General features: G+C 39.9%; 1 protein-coding gene across 11 annotated transcripts; it reads left to right on the top strand.

Annotated features, from left to right (window-relative positions):
• Positions 1-120: 120 nt before the first annotated feature.
• On the top strand, positions 121-19211 carry LOC105565091 (protein phosphatase 1 regulatory subunit 12A). Of its 11 annotated transcripts, XM_012017968.1 has the most exons (22): positions 164-1014; positions 5235-5365; positions 6030-6148; positions 6831-6990; positions 7217-7361; positions 7541-7674; positions 7774-7919; positions 8203-8334; positions 8534-8616; positions 8692-8818; positions 9198-9306; positions 9596-9730; positions 10369-10539; positions 10905-11036; positions 11772-11955; positions 12309-12461; positions 12659-12848; positions 13004-13113; positions 13300-13371; positions 16268-16591; positions 17198-17290; positions 19105-19183. In XM_012017968.1, exons 1-21 carry the CDS (start codon positions 766-768, stop codon positions 17288-17290), a joined length of 3099 nt encoding a protein of 1032 aa, XP_011873358.1. In that variant the 5' UTR covers positions 164-765; the 3' UTR covers positions 19105-19183. The 11 variants fall into 11 exon arrangements, with proteins under 11 accessions (XP_011873365.1, XP_011873363.1, XP_011873358.1 ...); XM_012017973.1 differs by lacking the exon at positions 12309-12461 and having other exon boundaries at positions 159-1014; XM_012017969.1 differs by lacking the exon at positions 17198-17290 and having other exon boundaries at positions 166-1014; positions 19105-19211.
• The last annotated feature ends 1156 nt before the right edge of the window (positions 19212-20367 follow it).

Genomic DNA, 20367 nt, shown 5'->3' on the forward strand with positions numbered 1-20367 from the left:
TGGCGACGACACGCGGCCGCCGCGCGCGAGAGCTTCGCGTCCTCGCTCGTCCGCGGCAGGCGGAGCGCGAGGGTGCGCGACGGCCAAGAATAGCGTGGAGCACGCGGGTCTTAGGCGTTCCGCAAACGAGTGTGCCTGGGCAGAGGAGGTGTTCGACTGAAGGCGACCCGACACCCGACGACCCCGTGCGCGCGACACACGACCGCTCCCTCCGGGTAACCCCGTCAAAGGCGCGAGACTCCGGCGCGATCGACAATAACGCTCGGATGGGAGCACTGCTCCGGGCGCGATCCGCTCTCTCATATATGGAGCAGAATCGCGGGAAACGCCTGTTTCACGTGCCGTGTCGCGCGCAGTGAGTGCGTGTGCGTGTTCACGTAGCGCAGCCGCCGCCGCCGCCGTCGTAATCACCGACGAAGCGAGGTGGAGGACACGAAGGGCGCCACGCACAAGGGCACGGAAGAGAGCGAGCGGAGGAGCCAAGACCGCGAGGGAACGGGAGCGGCGAGGGCCGAGAGCGAGTGGCTGTGCGCGCGTGTGCGTGTGCGTGTCGCGGCTTGCATGTGTGGCGCGCGCGGCCGCGCGCGTGTGCCAAGAACCGAGAAGGAGGAGAGAAGCCCGTGCGCGCGACAGGAGGAGCGATTATAGGAGCAGCCTGCCGCTTCTCTGCCTTGCCCCCTTGAGGAGAGGAGCGCGCGAGAGCGCGCCGCGCTTTTTTCCTCTTCGCCGCCCGCCGTCGCCGCCGCCGCCGCCGCCGCCGGGGCAATGTCTCTCGAGACACGTTCGAGCTCGGCCCTGTTCAAGCGAGCCGAACAGCTCAAGCGCTGGGAGCAGTCCGAGACGAATCGCGAGCCCACGCAGCCGCGCCAAGTCGCGCGCAAGATCAAGTTCTCCGCCGACATCGTGTTCCTGGCGGCGTGCGCGGCCAGCGACAAGGAGGAGGTCGTGCGTCTGCTGCAGAAGGGGGCGGACATCAACACCGGGAACGTCGACGGCCTCACCGCGCTGCACCAGGTAGGACTCGGGGCCGCCCGTGTTGACTGTGTGTGTGTGTGTGTGTGGCATCCCGCTGATTTTGACAGCTTTCGAGCTGCCCCCTCTGCCTCCCGCCTCGCCCCCACGACTCTCCCCCTCTCGTTCCCCGCGTCTTCTTCCTTCTCTTTTTCCCTCCCTCTCTCTCTCGGAAAAACTCGTAATTCCGCAAGATGGCTACTATTACGGGCTCCAGCTGTCCGATTCGAGGGTTATTCGCGGCGGGTGGTGGGGGGGAGGAGGGAGGAGGAGGGAGGGTGTGTGACTACTCGTGTACCGAGGGATTGTTAACGAGGGGAGGTCGGAGTCGCGCCCCGCGACTCTCGATTCATCATGTCGGCGCCGGTGTTGGACAACGAACGGCGCGGGAATTCCGTGACTTGCTGTCGAGGCTTTCCCGAGGTGTCGTTAACCAGCGGCGATCCCGCGAGGAGCTGCGTCTTTTTCGGAAGATCGTCTGTCGCTGGTTAACGATACCGAAGAGCATAGACACTCTCTCTCTCTTTCTCGGAGCAACCAGCCACGCTGATCGCAAACGCGGCGTCTGCTGCCTACCGTTAATTACTACGTTACGTTTGCATCGTCGGCCGCTTCGCGCGGTAATACCTCGCTTGTGTAACCGAAATGCTAATTCTATTGCGAGACGTTTCGACGTGTCGCGCTAGCGCGAAGCTCGCGAACGCATCATCGCCACGCGATCGGAGCGGACGGTCACGATTCCCCTCTCATCGGCTCCTTCCCTCGACAGTTGACGGCGCGATTAACATTTCGCTAATTGAGCCCGCGTCCCGTACCCGAGGAGCGCAATATTGTTGCACGCCACGTGACTCGCCAGTCATTTTCTTCGGGATTTGATTGACACTCGGTTCCCTCAAAGGTCGAAAGAATTCTCGCTCTATCGAGTTTTGTGACGCTGGCGAAAACGTTGAGTAGAATCGACGATGGAATCTCGTGCGTCAAACGTATATCCCGAGAAACGTTAATCCGCCCTCGGAAATGCCTTCTTATTTTCTAGAAACTCGTTCAATCGAGTTAAAGGCGGTATGTCGTTCGAGTCCTCAGAAGACATTTCACCAAACGTCGTTTAACTTTAATCTTAGTTTAATTCACGTTTGTCTCTTTCTAAAGTAACAGCTGGAAAGAGACAAAGAACGAATTAAGCCAAGTTTGAACGTTAACCAACGTTGGTGAAACCGGATCTTGAACGTGGTTTCACCAAACATTGCTTAACTTTAATCTTAGTTTAATTCACGTTTGTCTCTTTCTAAAGTAACAGCTGGAAAGAGACAAAGAACGAATTAAGCCAAGCTTGAAGTTAACCAACGTTGATGAAACCGGATCTTGAACGTAGTTTCATCAAACATCGCTTAACTTTAATCTTAGTTTAATTCACGTTTGTCTCTTACTAAAGTAACAGCTGGAAAGAGACAAAGAACGAATTAAGCCAAGCTTGAACGTTAACCAACATTGGTGAAACCAGACCTTAAGCCCGGCTTAAGGTCCGGTTTCACCAAACGTCGCTTAACTTTAATCTTACCATTAGTTTAATTCACGTTTGTTTGTTTCTAGAGTAACAGTTGGAAAGAGACAAAGAACGAATTAAGCCAAGATTACAGTTAAGCGACGTTGGGAAAACTAGGCCTTACTCTTCTGCAAGCTTCACGTTGTCCGTAACAAGACAGTCCTCGAATAAACCTTTTCAGATTTCAACAGCTTCTTGCTATTATTAGCGAACAATGCTTTATTATTCATCTTATCTCGTTCTTCTCTCAAAATATTATTCACTCTTGTTAAAATACTTGGTTTTTTTTCCACAAGATACGATTTGTATTCTCCTTTATGAAGCATGCTGAAAATTTGTATACTTCTATTATGTATTGTGCGACACGTCTTCGGTTTATGTCTGAGTTGTTGGAATACAAAATAATTACCGAGTCCAACAGACAGTATTGCTCTTAAAATCGGATGTGTATAATTGTGTGTGCACGAACAGAATTTTCTCTTACAATTTATCCCGAAAGTCATGCGATCGTGGGACAATGTGCTTTCTTTTTTGGAGAACTTTATGAGAGTTCTTGAAATTTTACCATACACATTTTACTAGTAAAGTACATGGTAAAACTTGAAAACAACTTACAAAATTCTTCAAAGTGCCCCACGATTACATGATTTTCTGGATAAATTTCAAAAGAAAATCCGCGTGTAACAGTAGATTCGATTTATCTCGAATGATTGGCTGCACGGTTGTTCTTGTAGCTTAATTACTTAAGCTCGCTTTGTCATCTCGATGTTTCTCTCATTTTGCAACGGCTCCTCGAATGGGCCGACTGCCGTATATTATTTTCCAGCTGCGGCAAATTAGGAGAGCAAAACTTGAAACTTTCGCGGGGAAGAGAATTAATTTCACACGTATCGACGCTGAAAGAATCTGCAACGTCTCGTTCCGAGACGAGCTCGGGGATCATCGGGCAACTTCCTTGTTACACCGGCGCCTTTTTTTCGCGAGTGGCAAGCTTTTACGCGCAATCTATTTCTGGCCGTTTCCGAAAGCGGACGCAACTGGGTGATCCGGGACACCTTGTACACACACGTATACCATAACGGTTATTACAGTACCAAGTAATTAATGAGGATAAATTAACGAGAGGCAGGCCGGTTGGCGTGTAAGAATTTTCTGACGCGAGGAGGCAGAGAATAATTACAATATCCCGGCCGAAAAAGGAGAAGTAAGCTATTTAGCTAAGCGAATCTCGCGGACCGTGAACAACGCGATGCCCGGGTGAGAAGTTTTCTCGGAATTTTTATACGAAATCGGTACACTTTTCAGAAATACCGAGAGAGTCCACTTCTCCTAGAGTTTTTCCACGCGTGAATATTCCCTTTCTAAGATTCCTCGCTCTATAATTTCCGAAAAACTCGTAAAAATCTTTCTCAAGTCTTGTAGGATTACGTCGGAAATTATGGAATGAGAAATCTCGGGGAATATTTCAGAATTCGTACGTGTGAGAAATTGGAAAAAAGATATAAGCTCTCTCGACATTTTTGAAAAGTGTACCCATCCGTGTAAAAGAACGCCAAGGTTTTCTAAATGATAAAATTACTGAAGAAAATCGGAAAAATTGTGAAATTTGCATAAAAATTATATGAAAAAGTTGCGAGAAAATTTCTCTCACCGGGGTAACGCGCGATATTTCTCAAGACGTGGTCGCGGGATTTCAAGCACGAAAGTTAAATATTTAATACGCGTAGTCGTGATCTCACCTTACGTTTTCCGGTTAACACATCCCCGAGTGCATATTCGCCAATTAAACTAATTAACGACCGTAACCGACTTCGAGGTGGAGCTTGAGAAAACTGGGAAAATGTGGTTCAATATATTCATGTAAACGTAAGGGGATACTGTAACGCGGTGCCACATGCCGCAGGGCCTCATATACGAGTCTTATTAAATGGAATAACATTTTCCACAAAGCGAGCCGATATTTACGGCCGTTATTCAAGTGAGAAGGAAGGAAGTTAAGGCATTTCATGGATTTGCGAAAATAGAATGTGAAAATACATCAGGCATCAAATGCTATTTATAGCTCTCTGTTAGAAGTCACAGGCTGCAGCATCTGTGTCCAGTTTAAATTCTCCGTGTCTAGCAATGTTGTAACACGTACCTGCACTTCTTTTCACCTCGGCAACATCGAAGTCGCGGGAATTCGCACGCGTGAAAAATAATTCGCACCCTTTTTTTTTTACCGCACGCCTAATCCGCACAAACGTTTAAGCGAGGATTGCGACTAAACGACGAGCACGTTTGATCTCTTTTTCTATTATTCGCGATCCCGTTTTTTTTTGGAAATAATATTGAATGAAGCCTTCCAAAAAAAATCTCCGAAACCTCATTAAATTATTATCTGTTCCACATAAAGATATTCCATTGTTGTACAGAGACATCGGCCACCGTAGCGAGATATTCTGAAAAAGTAAATGATGTAATCGAAGATCCAACGGCGCATATATAACATAACGTCGATTTTCGAGCCTTGGATTGCGACCAGACTTGACTAGACCGAGCAAAATCCGGTCTCGATGTCGAGACCTCGAAATACATCTTGCCAATCGCGCACGCTTTTCAACCCTCTACTCACGCGCATCGATGTTAATCAGCGATATGACGTATCCGCGCTACATTTCGCATTATATTATTACGACAGGCCTGCATCGACGATGACCTGGATATGGTGGAGTTTTTGGTGGAGCAAGGAGCGGACATCAATCGCGGGGATAACGAAGGCTGGACGCCCTTACACGCCACAGCGTCTTGTGGATTCATATCTATCGCCAAGTTAGTACAGTTTTTAACAGTCGTGGAAGACGACGGTTTACCGCGTACCTTGTATTCGCGCACGGAGAGAATTTGCCTTAAAAATTTACCTTGAAAGTCGTGCAGTCGTGGGACCGCGTGAGCATTTGGAAGAACTTTGCGAGAGTCTTTTGAAATTGTACTAGTAAAACCGAGGGGGGAAACCGCTGAGGGCATCGTGGTGTACAGATTTGCGACATTACTTGGGCATTACTAGGTATTTTTGGGGCATTGGACCTTGCTGGGACATCATAAAGATAAAATAAGATAAAGTAATGCCCACTGGGCATTAGTGGGCATTGGTGTACAAGACTTTGGCCAGCGGTTTCCCCCTCGAGTAAAACCCAGCGGGAACACTAGGGTCGAATCAACGTCGACTCGACCGCGTTCCAACCGTCAACTTTTCGAAAATAATTCAGTTTCGGAGCTTTATTCTTTTTTGTATTGAATTACTACGTTCAACGTTCTGTCAATTATTGTACGGTAAAGATTGAAAAACCTTCATAAAGCTCTTGAAAATGCTGCCCCACGATTACACGATTTTAAGAGAAAATTCTCTCCATATACGTGCATTTATAAATGACTTGTACTTATAAGCGTGCCAGTCACGCTTGTCGCAACAAGTAGAAAATTGTGTATTTCACAGATACTTGATAGAACAAGGATGTAATCTGGCAGCGGTAAACAATGACGGTGAACTGGCGCTGGATATTGCGGAGAGCGACGAGATGGAAGACATGCTCCAACAGCACATAAATAAAGCAGGTTTGTATTTATATGTGTACCTACAGGACGTCTGAGGCCTCTATTGCGTAAAACTTTTAATTATAGACTTCCGAGGAAATGAGAGCTGGAAATCTTAGTACTGAAATATCTCTCCGCTGCGATAGAGTTTTTATACAAGCAATTTAACTGCGTAAGTGGCAATTTAGCCACCGTTTTTCGTCACTTCTTTGCCCCAAGTTATTTACAAAGCTGTTAGATGTTATGCGCGAAGCTGCATAAAGTATAAACGCTCGAGGTGTAAAACATTGAGCACCTAAAACCCAACATCCGGCTAGAGGTGTGCACGCTCAGACACAGCAAGTCGTACGTTGGCAAAGATATTCTCTTTCATTGACCCCTTTTCGTGATGTTGATATAATTTTACGTACAATGTGCTGAAATACTCTCTTAAGCAACACTATCCATCATTCACACTTTGCACGCGTACAAATACTCGTATAGAAATGTTTTAGGATTATCAAGGGAGTCTTTCTCATAAAGTACAATCGACAACTTGCTGGTAAAATCACAGTTAAACGTATTTGCGGAATTTGCTGAAATAATTAATAAATTGTCGAGCAATTTGCGAAATTAATTTTGGATTGAATTTTTTTTCTAACGATTCTAATTTTAGAAAAGTTGCTAAACGACGCTAACTGGCAGATTCTAATTTTGTGCGCAGGTATCGATTGTGATCAAGCAAGGAGCGAAGAGGAACGATCAATGCTGAATGATGCAAAAGCTTGGCGGTCAGGTGCACCTGGCAAAGATTCTTTGCATCCAAGATCAGGAGCCACTGCACTCCATGTTGCTGCCGCCAAAGGCTACATCAAAGTCATGAAGTAAGATATTACATCTTAAGAAGAAAGTTATCTAACGTTATACATTACCTAGTGAATATCAAAGGAACTTAAATATCTCTTATTGAACACGTACGCGCGTTGCAACAAAACATTGGAGATTATTTTCAAAGTCGAACGGTTTTCCTGGTATATTAAGTGTAGATTTGGAGTTGACTCCTTTCATCGAATCCTTTTAATAAATCCTTTTAATTTATTTTCTGTGCAGCATATTACTACAAGCTCGATGCAATGTTGATGCACAGGACTTTGATGGATGGACGCCTTTGCACGGTGCGGCACATTGGGGTCAACTGGAAGCTTGCAAACTTCTTGTTGAAAATGGCTGTGATATGGATATAAAAAATTACGCCGTAAGAGAATTAATATAATTGTATAATAGGACAGATTGGGGATTGAAATTTTAAGTTAACCACAGGCTGACTTCAGATTAATTTAATTTCGATCCAAGCTGAATTTTTGACTGCATAACTTCTGTCCGACGGACAATTACATATCCTTGCTTCTTTCCTCACCGATATTCTGCTTTTAGGATCAAACTGCTTTCGATGTTGCTGATGCAGACATCCTCCAAGCTCTTGAAAATTTGAGAGAACAACGAGCACTTATCATGAAAGAAACTCCACAAACAAATAATAAGAAGCAATCGTCTATACCAAAGAAACGGTGAGCAGCATAACAATTTTAAATAATAGTTATAAATCGTTAACATTTTTCACTTTAATATATATGTATATATCTCTCTCTCTTTTTAAATGTCTACAGTGTCTCAACGAGTGCTGATAATGCAGTAGCGGCACAAGAATCTACCGAGATCTTTGAAGAAGAAACGCCAAATAAAGTTAAGAAGGTTGAATTAGAGATTCAATCCGATAAAGAAGATTCCAGCACTAGTACAAACAGCGACGTTGGTAAGATTCTTGTTTGTATACCATTCCTTCCAATGTACGATCTCTAATCCGCACGTTTACTTTTTTCTTTTTCTTTTTTTTAAAGAAGTGATTACATTAATACGAAATAACTATCTACTCTGCAACTTCCATGTTTATCTTTTATTATGTCAAGAAAAAGGAAAGAGTAATAATTATGCTGTGCAAATTATTTTCTCACAAAATCTATTGTCCAGTTTTGCAAATCGGATTTATGTACTGTTAACTGTAATCTGTATTTCTTATAACATTGCTGCATGGACAGAAGCAACACGTGAAACACACATGGAAGAGAGTGATGGTGAAGGTGAATCTGAGACTAGCTCAGAATCACACTCTTCCACTTTCTCCAATCAATCTGATAAGTCTAACCACGCGACATGTCTTACAGATGACGGTAAGTTTGATCTGTAAGACTGTTTTTCTCTTTCATTTCTGACGATATGAGTTACTGCTTGCTGTTGCATGTGTTATATTAGAGTTTTACAATAGAGTATTTCGAAACTTGCTGGATTTTAGAGAGTTGAACTTCAGATACTCTTCACTTTGTGAAACACTGACAGCCGTAGTAAAATTTTTGTTCAATTATTTTGCAGAAAAGAAAAATAGAGTAAACAAAGATGAAAGTGCACCCCATAGTCCAATATCTCCGGTCGAAACTAATAAAGTTCCTAATCAGGTGAAACATGTGTTTTAATGCGTATTATGTACTTTCGAATAATTTTATATTTATTCGCATTTCTACTTTTTTAAGGCTCCAATATTGCCTCCAAAACAACAGACTGATAATAATGAGGACGGTGTTGTACCATCTTGGAGACGTTCAGGTTCCTTTCGAAATAGAATGCAAAGTACTGAAACTACTAATTCTACATCTACAAGTATGCTCATCAAATGTTGCATATGTGTAATAGTAGTAGTAGTAGTCCTCCTTCCCTATAACTTTTCTGTATCTTATGCCTCCTCTCTAACTAACTCTCTTAACTATCCTTTCCTCTCCTCTTGCACTATCCTCTTCTCCTGTCTCTCAACCTCTTCTTTTCTCCACTAATTCTCCTCATTTCTCTTACTCCTTTCCCCTCATCGTTGAAGATTGTCTGTTAGCCTCAATTTAGAGCTCTAACTCTATTCTCTCTTTTCCTATAACTCGACAACACTTCCCACCATGTGGGAATGTGCGATCCAGTAGTATAAGGTTGCATATGTGCTTTACGAACTTTTAAGCTAAACTGTTAATGAATTTGTATCATTATTTCACAGAACTCGAAGATAAGGATAACAATATTAAGATACCAACATCACCAAACAAAGTTAGTGGAGAATCCGATGTGGTGTTAAGAAGGACGCACAGTTTCGAGACAGATGAAAAGTGAGTCTTGTTAAGTCCTTGCTTCGTGCGTTATATCGTTCTTCTTTTTATATAAGTTCGCAGCTTTATATTTGTAGCAATATTATGTTTTTTTTTTATTTGCTAGTGATATTTAATGCTATTAACAGCGGTGCTACGTTCGCAATGGCGGCGCGACTAAGATTGTATAATACGCATTCCATGTGTCCGCATTAATTATGAGTCTTAGCATTATCTATAACGTATGTCCCTATACTATTATGACAAGTAGTGTAGAGATATGCATGGCACGGTGATGCATGTGATGCAGGTTTTATAAGCAGTATTTGGCATTACGTGCCCGCATCAAGGCGTTCTCGTGCCCTACCCTCCATCGCTGCAATGCAGCTACTCCTACTCACACCAATGCTACGATTCGCTCTGCATCTCTACGCGAAACACACAGGTACATGCCGCATGCCTCTAATCAGTGTTACAATGTTACCATGCTTTTATTTGTTGCAATACGAAACTGCAATCATGTTAATATTAATTCGGTAATTTTGCCTAACTTGTTCAACCTGTGATGGTATTGTATAATGTGTAGATTGCTGTGATAACATTGTACTATTTGTATTATTTGAAAGTACATAAGAATGTAACAGTGGATGTGATTTTAATGTTTTTTTTTGTACATTCTGTATTAATGAGCTTTCAAGGACGCTTGCTATATATTATCCTAGCTTAAAATCTTAAAAAGTTTTGGATTAAATCAATAATAGTACTAATCAGATTAACTTTTAATCAGTTCTAAATTAATTACTTATGAAAATTTACATGTGTGTATTTAAAGTAATTCTTTCCTTTAATATCAATTCTCTCTCTTAATCCCTTCATATGACTGAGGTAACAAATAAACAGAAAACAAAGAATATAGAAATTTATAATTGTATGAATTACTTCATTTTATTCGTCGAAATTTTAATAATTACAAAGATGTTTTTATCTGTAATGTTTCTAAATTATTGAAGTACGTGCCTCTGATAATTTATCATGTTGCGCATAATTCCTTTTTTTTAATTATTTACTTTATTTTTACTCTAGAAAAAAAGATGTGAAATTAAATTTGGAATTGTCAAGACTGCCACAAGGAAGCAATACACTTTCACCAACATCCGCATCTAAAACATTGGCATCGAGTCTATTGTCATCCATTACAACAACTACCACTGCCACCACAACAACAAGTCCTATTCCAGTCAATCAAATTCGCAGGTAAATAAATCTTTATACTAAGAATCCTACACTTAATGAATATCATCTAAATGTTATGAAACTATCTCTCTTAATCTCTTTTACACAAGATTATAAGTGGATTGCGGTGTTTCACTGTCTTACAAAATATAAAAAGTACTGGCCGTAACATTTTTAATCTTTCTACAAGTTTAACTCATATATATTTTTATTTGCCACATAATTAATACTACATAAATATTGAGGCTTTTCCAAGACAAGTTCTCCCAATAGGGACCTTAAACACTTATTTAAGACATTAAAATACACTATTACATATGCACACAATTGACATCTGTGTATTTACATTCTGTATTGTGCATTATAATATTAATGTGGCTGGGTAGCGTTCAACCAGTGGAAGCTGCATCTACAGTTGTATCGAATACAAATAATGCAGTAACAACTGCTCCTGGAACTCCCACTACACCAGGAGGGAGCAAGCTAAGTCCAGGAAATATCTTCAAGAATTTCTTCAAGTGGGTACTCACTGCTCGGAAGATCCTCCTGAAATATTATGACCTTTGCATATTGTCAAACATTTACGTACTGATTACGTTAATTTGCTGGCAATAGCATGGAAGTTTGCTTTTTGCAGTGTGATTATTCTTTTTATTTGCTCATTAATCGTCCTATACATACATATATGGATATCTTTGTACATATGGATAGTCACCTTATCCACTACACATCTGTGAATTCATCAAATTTGCCCAAATACTATTTGATTGTGGTTGGCAAATGAACACATTGCTACACACAAATGCACCTTATTCGATTTGTACTGTTGAATGTGTAACTTTATAATACTTTCAACACGTTCGATTCATTGCGACAAAGGTTGCTATTCTGTGAAAATTCTCGAACAGAATAATTCTTTATCAGTGATATTGAGTATTACGAGTCTATTCTCTTTTTAAACTTTGCAATCAATTCCAAAATTGATACACTACTACAAGGAAGAAATCGAAATTATGTAATATATAACACCAAATGTGTACCTGAAACGGAAGAGATACCTTTTATTCTTTTACAGGGATACGTATACTATTTGTTTTATGTGAAATTTTGTTATATTGCTTACAAATTGTGTTGAACAGTGCTTACTAAAAATTTGTTTTTATTGCACAGATGAAACAATCTGACAATATTACGTATCGTTGGTTGCAACTTGTAAGCTGATATCTCATGCGTTACTGTATGTATATGTACAGATCCTTCGTCCCGCCGGTACGCGATGAAGAAAGTGAAACCCAAAGGAAAGCCCACGCAAAGAGAGTAAGAGAAACCAGAAGGTCTACTCAAGGTGTGACGTTGGACGAGATCAAGAGCGCGGAACAATTAGTGAAGAAAAAGCAACAGAACAACGAAACGCCGGCAACAACACCGTCCACGCAGGTAAAGGCTCATATCAGTGATATTATCGCTGCCTTATCGTGTGATTAAGAAGTGACTAACGACTTATCTCAGCCGATATGTGCAAAAAGAATTACTTCTAAGTGGCGTACAATAATATGAAGGAAGGCGCGTCCAGTGTGAGAATATTGGTAGTGAATATTAAACCGTGTAGTGCGGCATTAACGATTGGACTTAATAAATTTCGTGAAGATCTAATCAAATATTGCTGATTTCAATGAAGTACCTGTGTTGCTTACCGAGAGTATACAATATTTTATTTTTTATTATATTCTTTACGCAAAATAGCACGATAAATTAAATGATTTATTCATGTTTTTTTTTAAATAATCCAGCCTACTACTACCGTCAGCAATACAGCTTCGATCACAGCTACGATAACAACCGCAACCTCCACTACCGTGACTACCGCAAGTAAAGTTTCGGAAGAATCTAATTTACCTGAGAGACGACCGTCTTGGAGATTAAGGGTAGACAATGGAAGCAAGGTGTGTGCGCTTACAAAATCCTTATTTATTTTTAATTAATCCGCAAATGTTCACGAGTGTCCGTATGGTCGGTGCTACGCCGCAATGCGTTTGAAAATGTAGCATGGAGGGAAAATGTGATTCGACAATGGAAAGTGCATCACGAATGTGTTGGTGTAGAAATCAAGATTCATACTAATATATCCCGTTTTATTTAGTTTCAGTTGGAAGATGCTAATAACAAGCCTACACTTACTGATAACACAACGGCCTATATGAGAAGACCGTCTGGTGGGACTGGTGTACCCAGACCATCGTCAGCCCCAGTGGAAACTACTGCCACCAGTAGTACAGAAACCACAGTCACTTTACCCCTTAGAAGATCGCTAAAGCAACCTGATGACAAAGGTAATAACTTACAGAATAGTTGACGACATAAAGAATGTAATCCGTTATGTTTCAATAGGAATTGTACATTACATATATATTAATATAAATACGATATTAATTCGTGTATGGATTATTATTTTAGCAAAAAGACGAAATTTTGTTGTTTGTTACAGAACAAGATAAGGAAAATGACAGTAGAAACGCACAAGCTACACAAGCAGTTATTCAAAGGAGACGTCGGCCTAAGAGAAGATCGACAGGCGTAGTCCATGTGGATATGGATGTTAGTAATAATTTTATAAAAGAATTGTCTTCAAAGATATTCAGTTTATATTATTAAAAAGAAATGGGAAAAACCTAGGTTTCCATAATTTTTATCAGAAGAAAATTAAAACTAATCATAATGAAAATTATCTGATAAAAAATATGTGCTTAAAAACTCCTAAAAGATTACTTTCACTTTTTACAGGAAATTGACCCAGAAAAGCAAGACCTTACAGCTGGCGGCGATTGTGATGATGCTAAGGTCAATCACAATGAAGTAAGTAATCTACTTTCTTTCAATATAAATAATTGTTACACAGTGCTGCATAAAGTTAAAGCATTAACTCATTGCTTCGTCATCGTTAAAAATATAAAACGGCGCTTCAAATTCAAGTCACCCGATTTAAAGTAATACGAAAATTAAATTACAGATGCATGAATGATAAACTAATTTCTACGATAAACACCAGATTGGTACGCGATATAATCCGCTGATTTAAAATATATTATTCTTTCGTTTTACCGGCCTTCGACTTACAAACTCCTTCTGACAGACGGACGCCAAAGCGTCTGTCTGAATTTCGACTTACGAGTCTCTTGCCACGGATTTACCAGACACTTGCCAAAAATCCAAAATTGGATAACGCGCAGTTGAGTGACGCAGAGGGAAACACAACACTCGTAAATCCGGGAAAGCATATAGGATATAAGACATTACCTCATTTCGACTTCGACACCGAGAGCTTTAATCTTTGTGTAGTTCCCATTGTTAAGTGATTACTTTATGCGTAAAGGGAGATGCAAAGAAAGTACTTTTTTTAATATCCACGTAATTATTTTTGCTTCATCCTGGAAGCTCGTTCATAACGTTCCAGCCGACCTTTTTCATTCGCTGGGTGTAAACGGTTGCTAAACCATGTGGAATCGTATATGTACTGCAAAGTACATGCTTAGATGGGAGAGGACAGATATAAGATTTAGAGTACATCATTGTTACAGTAGAAATGAATAGGACATAAAGTGCATATTTCGAAGAGATCTACAACTTTGGTTTAAAACAAATTTTGAATTTTTCAGTATTTGATCAAATAAATCTAAAAAAACATCAATTTTTAACGATTTTGTATGGTTTTCACCATGAAAGTAAAAGTTGCGCCAATTTTCACTGTCATATTTGCAATCAGCACGTCAAAATACGTAAGTACACGTAGTTTCAAAAAATCGGAAGTATGGGCTTTTCGGAAGTTTATCCACGGTTTTCATAAGCTCTACCGCAGCTTGATGTTATTTTTAGCGTCTTGAAAGAATAGCCTCTATTCTCGATAAAAATAGCCCAGCATTCGTTATTCTGTCACGTTCGGGAAACGCGATATTTGATATGAAAATATACAGAAGAGCAAATCATGATTGACGTGAATGTAATTTTGCTTAATCTCGATATAAATATTTCTGCTGTTTTAAATATGACGCCACCGACGTGGGCTTGTCGAGGAGTTAAAATTACATATGGGAACTTAATCGGTAATTGAAGCGAAAGGAGATGATCGTGGCCTGACCGTGGTCTAAAAGCATTCTATCCAACGCGCTTGGAATACAATCGAACACTTTGACATTTAGAATCGTATTTACATACCGCTTGTTTAGCGCCCATGAACGTCGCTGAAACGTTTCAGTCTTTTATATATCGATGACCGACAGGTCGTTAACGCGTTCTATATAAATCTTGTATATGCAACAGCTATTATCTAATGTCACGAGATTCGTACTCTCGTTCCCTTTTTTTACTCCCAAATTAAATTACTCCCGCCGTAAAATTGGATATGTCGCGGTGTGCAAATGTCTATATTTAAATTGCTGTGTGTTTGAAAAAAAAGAAGTATTTTAACTACGGTGCAAGGTGCACTTATTCTCCGAAACATACAACCTTGATACTTGTGTGCGTCTCCGCGTGCATTCCAAAAATAGCGCATAGTAGTAATGCTTTAAAGCGAACTGCCCGATGTCTTGGGTTCCCCTGCTCAACCTCCGTCAGTCTATCATTCGCTATCCGCGGCACAGCGTACCGCGCTCGGCTCTAAAAATCGAGAGAGAGAGAGACAGAGACGTTTGCGTTTAAAATATCCGCAGGCTGTAATAAAGCTCGTCGCAGACCATTTATGAGTAACGTGAGTGACGGATCTCGCGGAAGAAGCCGCCGAATGCTGTAGCGTCTCGTAATAACTTCGCACGTGACGCAAACCATGTCTTCGTACAGAAAGGGAGTACAGACTAAGCCAACAACAGCTGCGGGCTTACGAGCCCAAGCGTCAACAAATGGGCAATCAATTTTTGGAAACAGGTCACGGATCGGCGGTCTGCTCTCGTTAAATCAGAATAATTTAACGCTTAACGCGGGATTACGGGGCGTAAAAGCTCCGAATCTGTACTCCGGATCTAGCTTTCTGAACAAGGGTACGAAGAGCAGCGACCTGTTCCGTACAACTCCGTACGCGAAGTCTGCGAACAGTTCCTCCAATTATCAGAATCTCTACACGACGTACGGTGGAACGTCAACGGGATACGGTGGCGTGACTTTGCCTTCTCACACGGCTCACAACTTACCTCCTCACACAACTCACAGCCTACCCTCTCACACAGCTCACAGCTTACCCTCTCACACAGCTCACAGCTTACCCTCTCACACAGCCCACAGTTTATCCTCTCACACAACTCACAGCTTACCCTCTCACAGCCCCCTGAATCTGAGTCCGTCTCCCAGTTACAATTATCTGAACTTGAACGCAAGCACTCGACCGCATATGCAAAAAACCGAGAGTTTCAGCAGATCCAAACTAAAACCGAGTGTCGGATCAAGGAGTTCCAGTCTGCAAAGTTTAACTAGCTCTGAGGGATACGCTGTAAGCAACTTCCTTGACTCTCGTATCCTAAATTTGTATTGCAGTTATAAAGCATCCAGAATGTTGGAATATTTTCAAATGACGTTTTATTAAACGTTATTTTTCTCAACACTTAAACATATTCTGTATACAAAGATAAATTGTATGGGAATATGGATCTGTGGTAATATTCGTTAATGTTACAGAGCGTAGAATCTTCCCTTAAAGATCGGCGAGAACTTACGGCGACTCGTCTTAAAAAATGTTACTAATGTCTAATATTGTATCTGTTTTTAGAGCGGAAACGATCGTTCTGGGAGAGCCACTAGATTAGGTTCGATATCTTCGCTATCATCGGAGGCCTCGTCAACGCCGAGCCGATTGAAATCCAATAGTTCCGAAAACGGCGAATTAGACTATAAGAAATTGTACGAGGAATCTCAGGTCGAGAACGAAAGGCTAAAGGAGAAGCTGAAGCGCTCCGACGAGCAATTGAAGGAAGTCAGGCATTTACTGGAAAAAACGCAAATCAACCAAAACAAAGTAATTCTCTCTGAGGCAGAGAAAAGGGAGAGGCGAGCTATGGAAAGGAAACTTTCGGAGATGGAAGAAGAATTGAAGGTAAGCAGACTTGATGAGCTCTCTTCGTTATGAATCTGTTATGTATGCGAAAGCGAATGGAAGAGACGCCTTCATACATTGGGCTTGAACAATGAGGAGACTGGACACGATCGTCTGTGATTTTATATGTACGAATATCCGTATTTACATTTTTAGATTTTTTTAGTTAGTTACACACCGTCATCTCTCTTTTTTCTTGTGTTGCTGTGACTGCTAGCGGCAAGCAAAAACAGCAATGATTATTTTTGGTACGAGGACCCGATCGCTTCGGTTATACGCTTTTCCTTACCTGGCAATTTTACGCAAATTGACGCTTTACTCTCTTTCTTATTCTCTATTTTCGATTGGTACTCGTTTTCCCTTTTTTTCATTTTATTTATTTATTTATTTATTTATTATTACGGGAGACAGTAATTTTCAGTAGCCCGTTTTTGTATTTTCCCTGAGTTCCGCTTCTCTGAGAACTTGTAGCGTAGTTTAGCGGGGAATTGCACGCGGTTTTACTCGTCTGCTAATGGAGCGCGAATTAGTTATTTGTTTTTGGCTATTTTTGGGACTAGCAAAAACAGTGGCGGGGTTTTAGGCTAATCGTTTAACTGTTTACAGCAATTGCAAAAGCTCAAAGCTGAAAATGAGAGATTGAAAGCCGAAAATCGGGCACTTACCCGCGTCGTATCCAAACTCACCAATACTAAATAGGTAAAGGACACAATGACAGCATCTGCGTTAACGATAGACATCGTATCTCACGTACAGCATTAATTAATTAATTACTCTCTTAATCGAATGATTAATTATAATTTTGTGTTCTGATCGCCAGTATTAAAACAGAAACGATACTCATCCATACTTATCGTACAATTCAGCTTTGCAAAGTGCATTCCAACATACAACGCGATCGTTAATCAGTTTTTTTTTAAATCAAAGGTACCAATTTACTTTTACAAAGGAGATCACTTCTCGCAGAATTGTTATACATACGTCTCATTCCGAATATCTGCCGTCAATATTTACCTATACATTCGTGTATTTTATTACTCTTGTATGATACTAATAGCACTCTTATTTCTGCAATGTGTATCAGGGAAATTCTCTCACGTATATAATGACGTATACATTTTCTCAACGTTGTTACAAAGAGTTGCAAACCGCGACAATTATAATACATTATCCCGGCTGATTGTGTGATGCATGTTATACAAATGAAGTATGTAATAATACATGTACTAAAAAGAAATCAAACGTTTTAACAAGAGATAAGAAAGAACGCAGTCTGTCATTTATAAGATGCATAGGAATGATAATAGACACCAGCAGTTTTAACTTTAGGAAACTTTCCTCCATCCATGTAAAACCACCATCCAACATGCAGAATAACATCAGTAAACTGAATGCCATCACCAAGCATCGATAATCATTTTTAGCACGTGTTAGCACATGAAAGAGAAAGCCATGACTCTGCAGTTAGTTATTCCTTTTCAGTTTATTCATCTTAATCATAACCGTGTGAAAGTTATACACTTCCCGCAACATGTTCGACTGTTAAAATCAACACATGTTACACTCCATTAACTTAGATTTTCGCCTCTGTCTGTCTCTCTCTCTTTCTCTTTAAGAAAGCATGTTAAATGTTACATTGTTGCACTTTTATTGCACTTTATAGACTTCAAAAGATGACCAATCCACGAAGTTGACATTAATCCCTCTTTAACACTTACGTATAATATTGCATACTTGTCATTATTTCACGGTATGCATTAGAGAGCTTTCGTTTTCAATGATATTATTTTCTGTAGTGTTCTAAAAGTGCTCAACAACAAGGAATGTGACAGATGATTCCAATCTTACAGTTAGTTGCAACTGTAACATGATATTATTTCTTGCATTTATATATGAAATGCCCCCTAAAACTTAAAGTCCAATTGTTGTATTAATTAAGACTACGCCTAAACTATCAACTTAATAATTCGCTAATTGAGTCTCGCTTAGATTGCGTACAAGTACGAGGATAAATTTTCTCCCAAACGACACAAACTTTATAGCAAAATATTTGTATGTGTGAAAATTTTAACTCGAGTGCCGAATTTACGTTTAACTGGTTTGTTCGTTTATTTGGATTAATATCGATTACGTGTAAACGATTGCCACGAAAGAATACTTGTGTACAAATGCAACGATACTTAAAGGAAATAAAGTTTACGATTCTGGTGTTACGTGTAATGCGAAGATCGTAAATTGACGAAACGCTTTTACTACACGCGATCATATCTCTTATCTGTGTCAATATCTGAAGATTTATTAATTTCTGCTAGTATACACTGCCCGAATACTTTAATGACTTTTAGTTGCAGTAATACTTGTGAGTGCCTCTTTCCGTTTATCCTCCTGTTGTTTTGTGAGCACTGAAATTTTATTCCGTCTATAACGGCATTATTACTTTGTACTCTCCTCTATATAACGTTGTTATGCTGTCGATTAGCGCGTAAGAATTAGCATGATATTTTTTCTTCTAGGTGATGGACCAACTAAAATGCGAAAATCAGAGGCTAAAAGATGAAAATGGTGCCTTGATCAGAGTAATCAGCAAATTGTCCAAATAAATCTTGTAGTCTCAACTGCACACATCATAATGAAATTTTAAGTTGTATTACAACTATGTTGAATGAATTTGCTTTAATTATAGCAGCATCATCATTATCGCTAGTATTCTTACAGATGTGCATCATGCTCTATCGATGAATTTATCTTTGTAGTAATTTAACTTATTCCAATGATGAGGTCGATTAATCGCATGGCTGTGCCAAAGGCGAAAAGAAATGTTACTCCTATTCTTAGACTGTGAATACTTGATCGTAAAAGACTTAGAGGAATTTTATGGAATTTTGTGGAATTACTTTTTAATATCGTAGAAAGATGAATTTTATAATCCAATATATAAAAACGATTTAATACTTTATAGTAAAAAGAAAAGGAAAAGTCAGGTTTATTTTATTTGACTATTAGGAAGAGAAAAAGAACTATTAATCTTTACGGACAGTTTCCTTTTTTAACACAAATCACGTTATCGATGTTGATTCTTTATAAGGACATTTTGTAAATACAGACAAATAGACAATGGTGATGTGGCATTTTAGTGATTTGAAAAAAAAGAAGAACTTTTACCCGCGGAGTAAGCTTTGAAACGCTGAGATCGCATACGAGCGAATCCATAATGTTATCGTAAACGAATCTGTTTGCATTACCGAAGCAATAAGCGATATATCTGCTACTCTTGACTAAATTACGAAGATGGTAAAGAAGGAGTCAAAGAACATGACCTTTGCTACTCAAGTGGCCTTTCTCTGAAGACTGCAATTTGTAAATCCTTCCATCATTGCCATTTTTGCAGTATAGGCGGAAATTTGATGCATATACGGGAGTAAATGTTTTTAATTACTCTGTAATATAATACATTTTCTTATATAATATCACAGATATGTAAAATATACTTTAGACACATCGGGATTTTTTAATATCCTTAAAGTGCTAAAATTACTGTATGTTAGAGCTGTGGTAACTTCAGTTCGAACTGTTGATGTAGAATCTGTGTTATTATTTTTAACTACCTGTCATATATAAAATGCTGTTACCTATTATTTTCTTATAGCAACATCAATGATTGTCCAATACGCTCTGGATAAAAACGAATTTATAAATATCGGATAATGAAATGTGTAATTGACAGTTGGCATGTTTTTTAATGATATTATTGTAAACAATTGTAAAAAAAAGGATGA

The sequence above is a fragment of the Vollenhovia emeryi genome, unplaced genomic scaffold (assembly GCF_000949405.1).
Source record: "Vollenhovia emeryi isolate VEMERY1.0 unplaced genomic scaffold, V.emery_V1.0 DF939155.1, whole genome shotgun sequence".
In the NCBI taxonomy this organism is placed as follows: Eukaryota; Metazoa; Arthropoda; class Insecta; order Hymenoptera; family Formicidae; genus Vollenhovia; species Vollenhovia emeryi.

What these genes read in the sequence shown, in the direction of transcription:
- LOC105565091 (XM_012017968.1), top strand. Translation starts at nt 766, where the DNA reads ATGTCTCTCGAGACACGTTCGAGCTCGGCCCTGTTCAAGCGAGCCGAA. An exon ending in ATCTTCAAGAATTTCTTCAA is followed by an intron (nt 11,037 to 11,771) that starts GTGGGTACTCAC and finishes GTATATGTACAG; the next exon opens with ATCCTTCGTCCCGCCGGTAC. An exon ending in CTAAGGTCAATCACAATGAA is followed by an intron (nt 13,372 to 16,267) that starts GTAAGTAATCTA and finishes ATCTGTTTTTAG; the next exon opens with AGCGGAAACGATCGTTCTGG.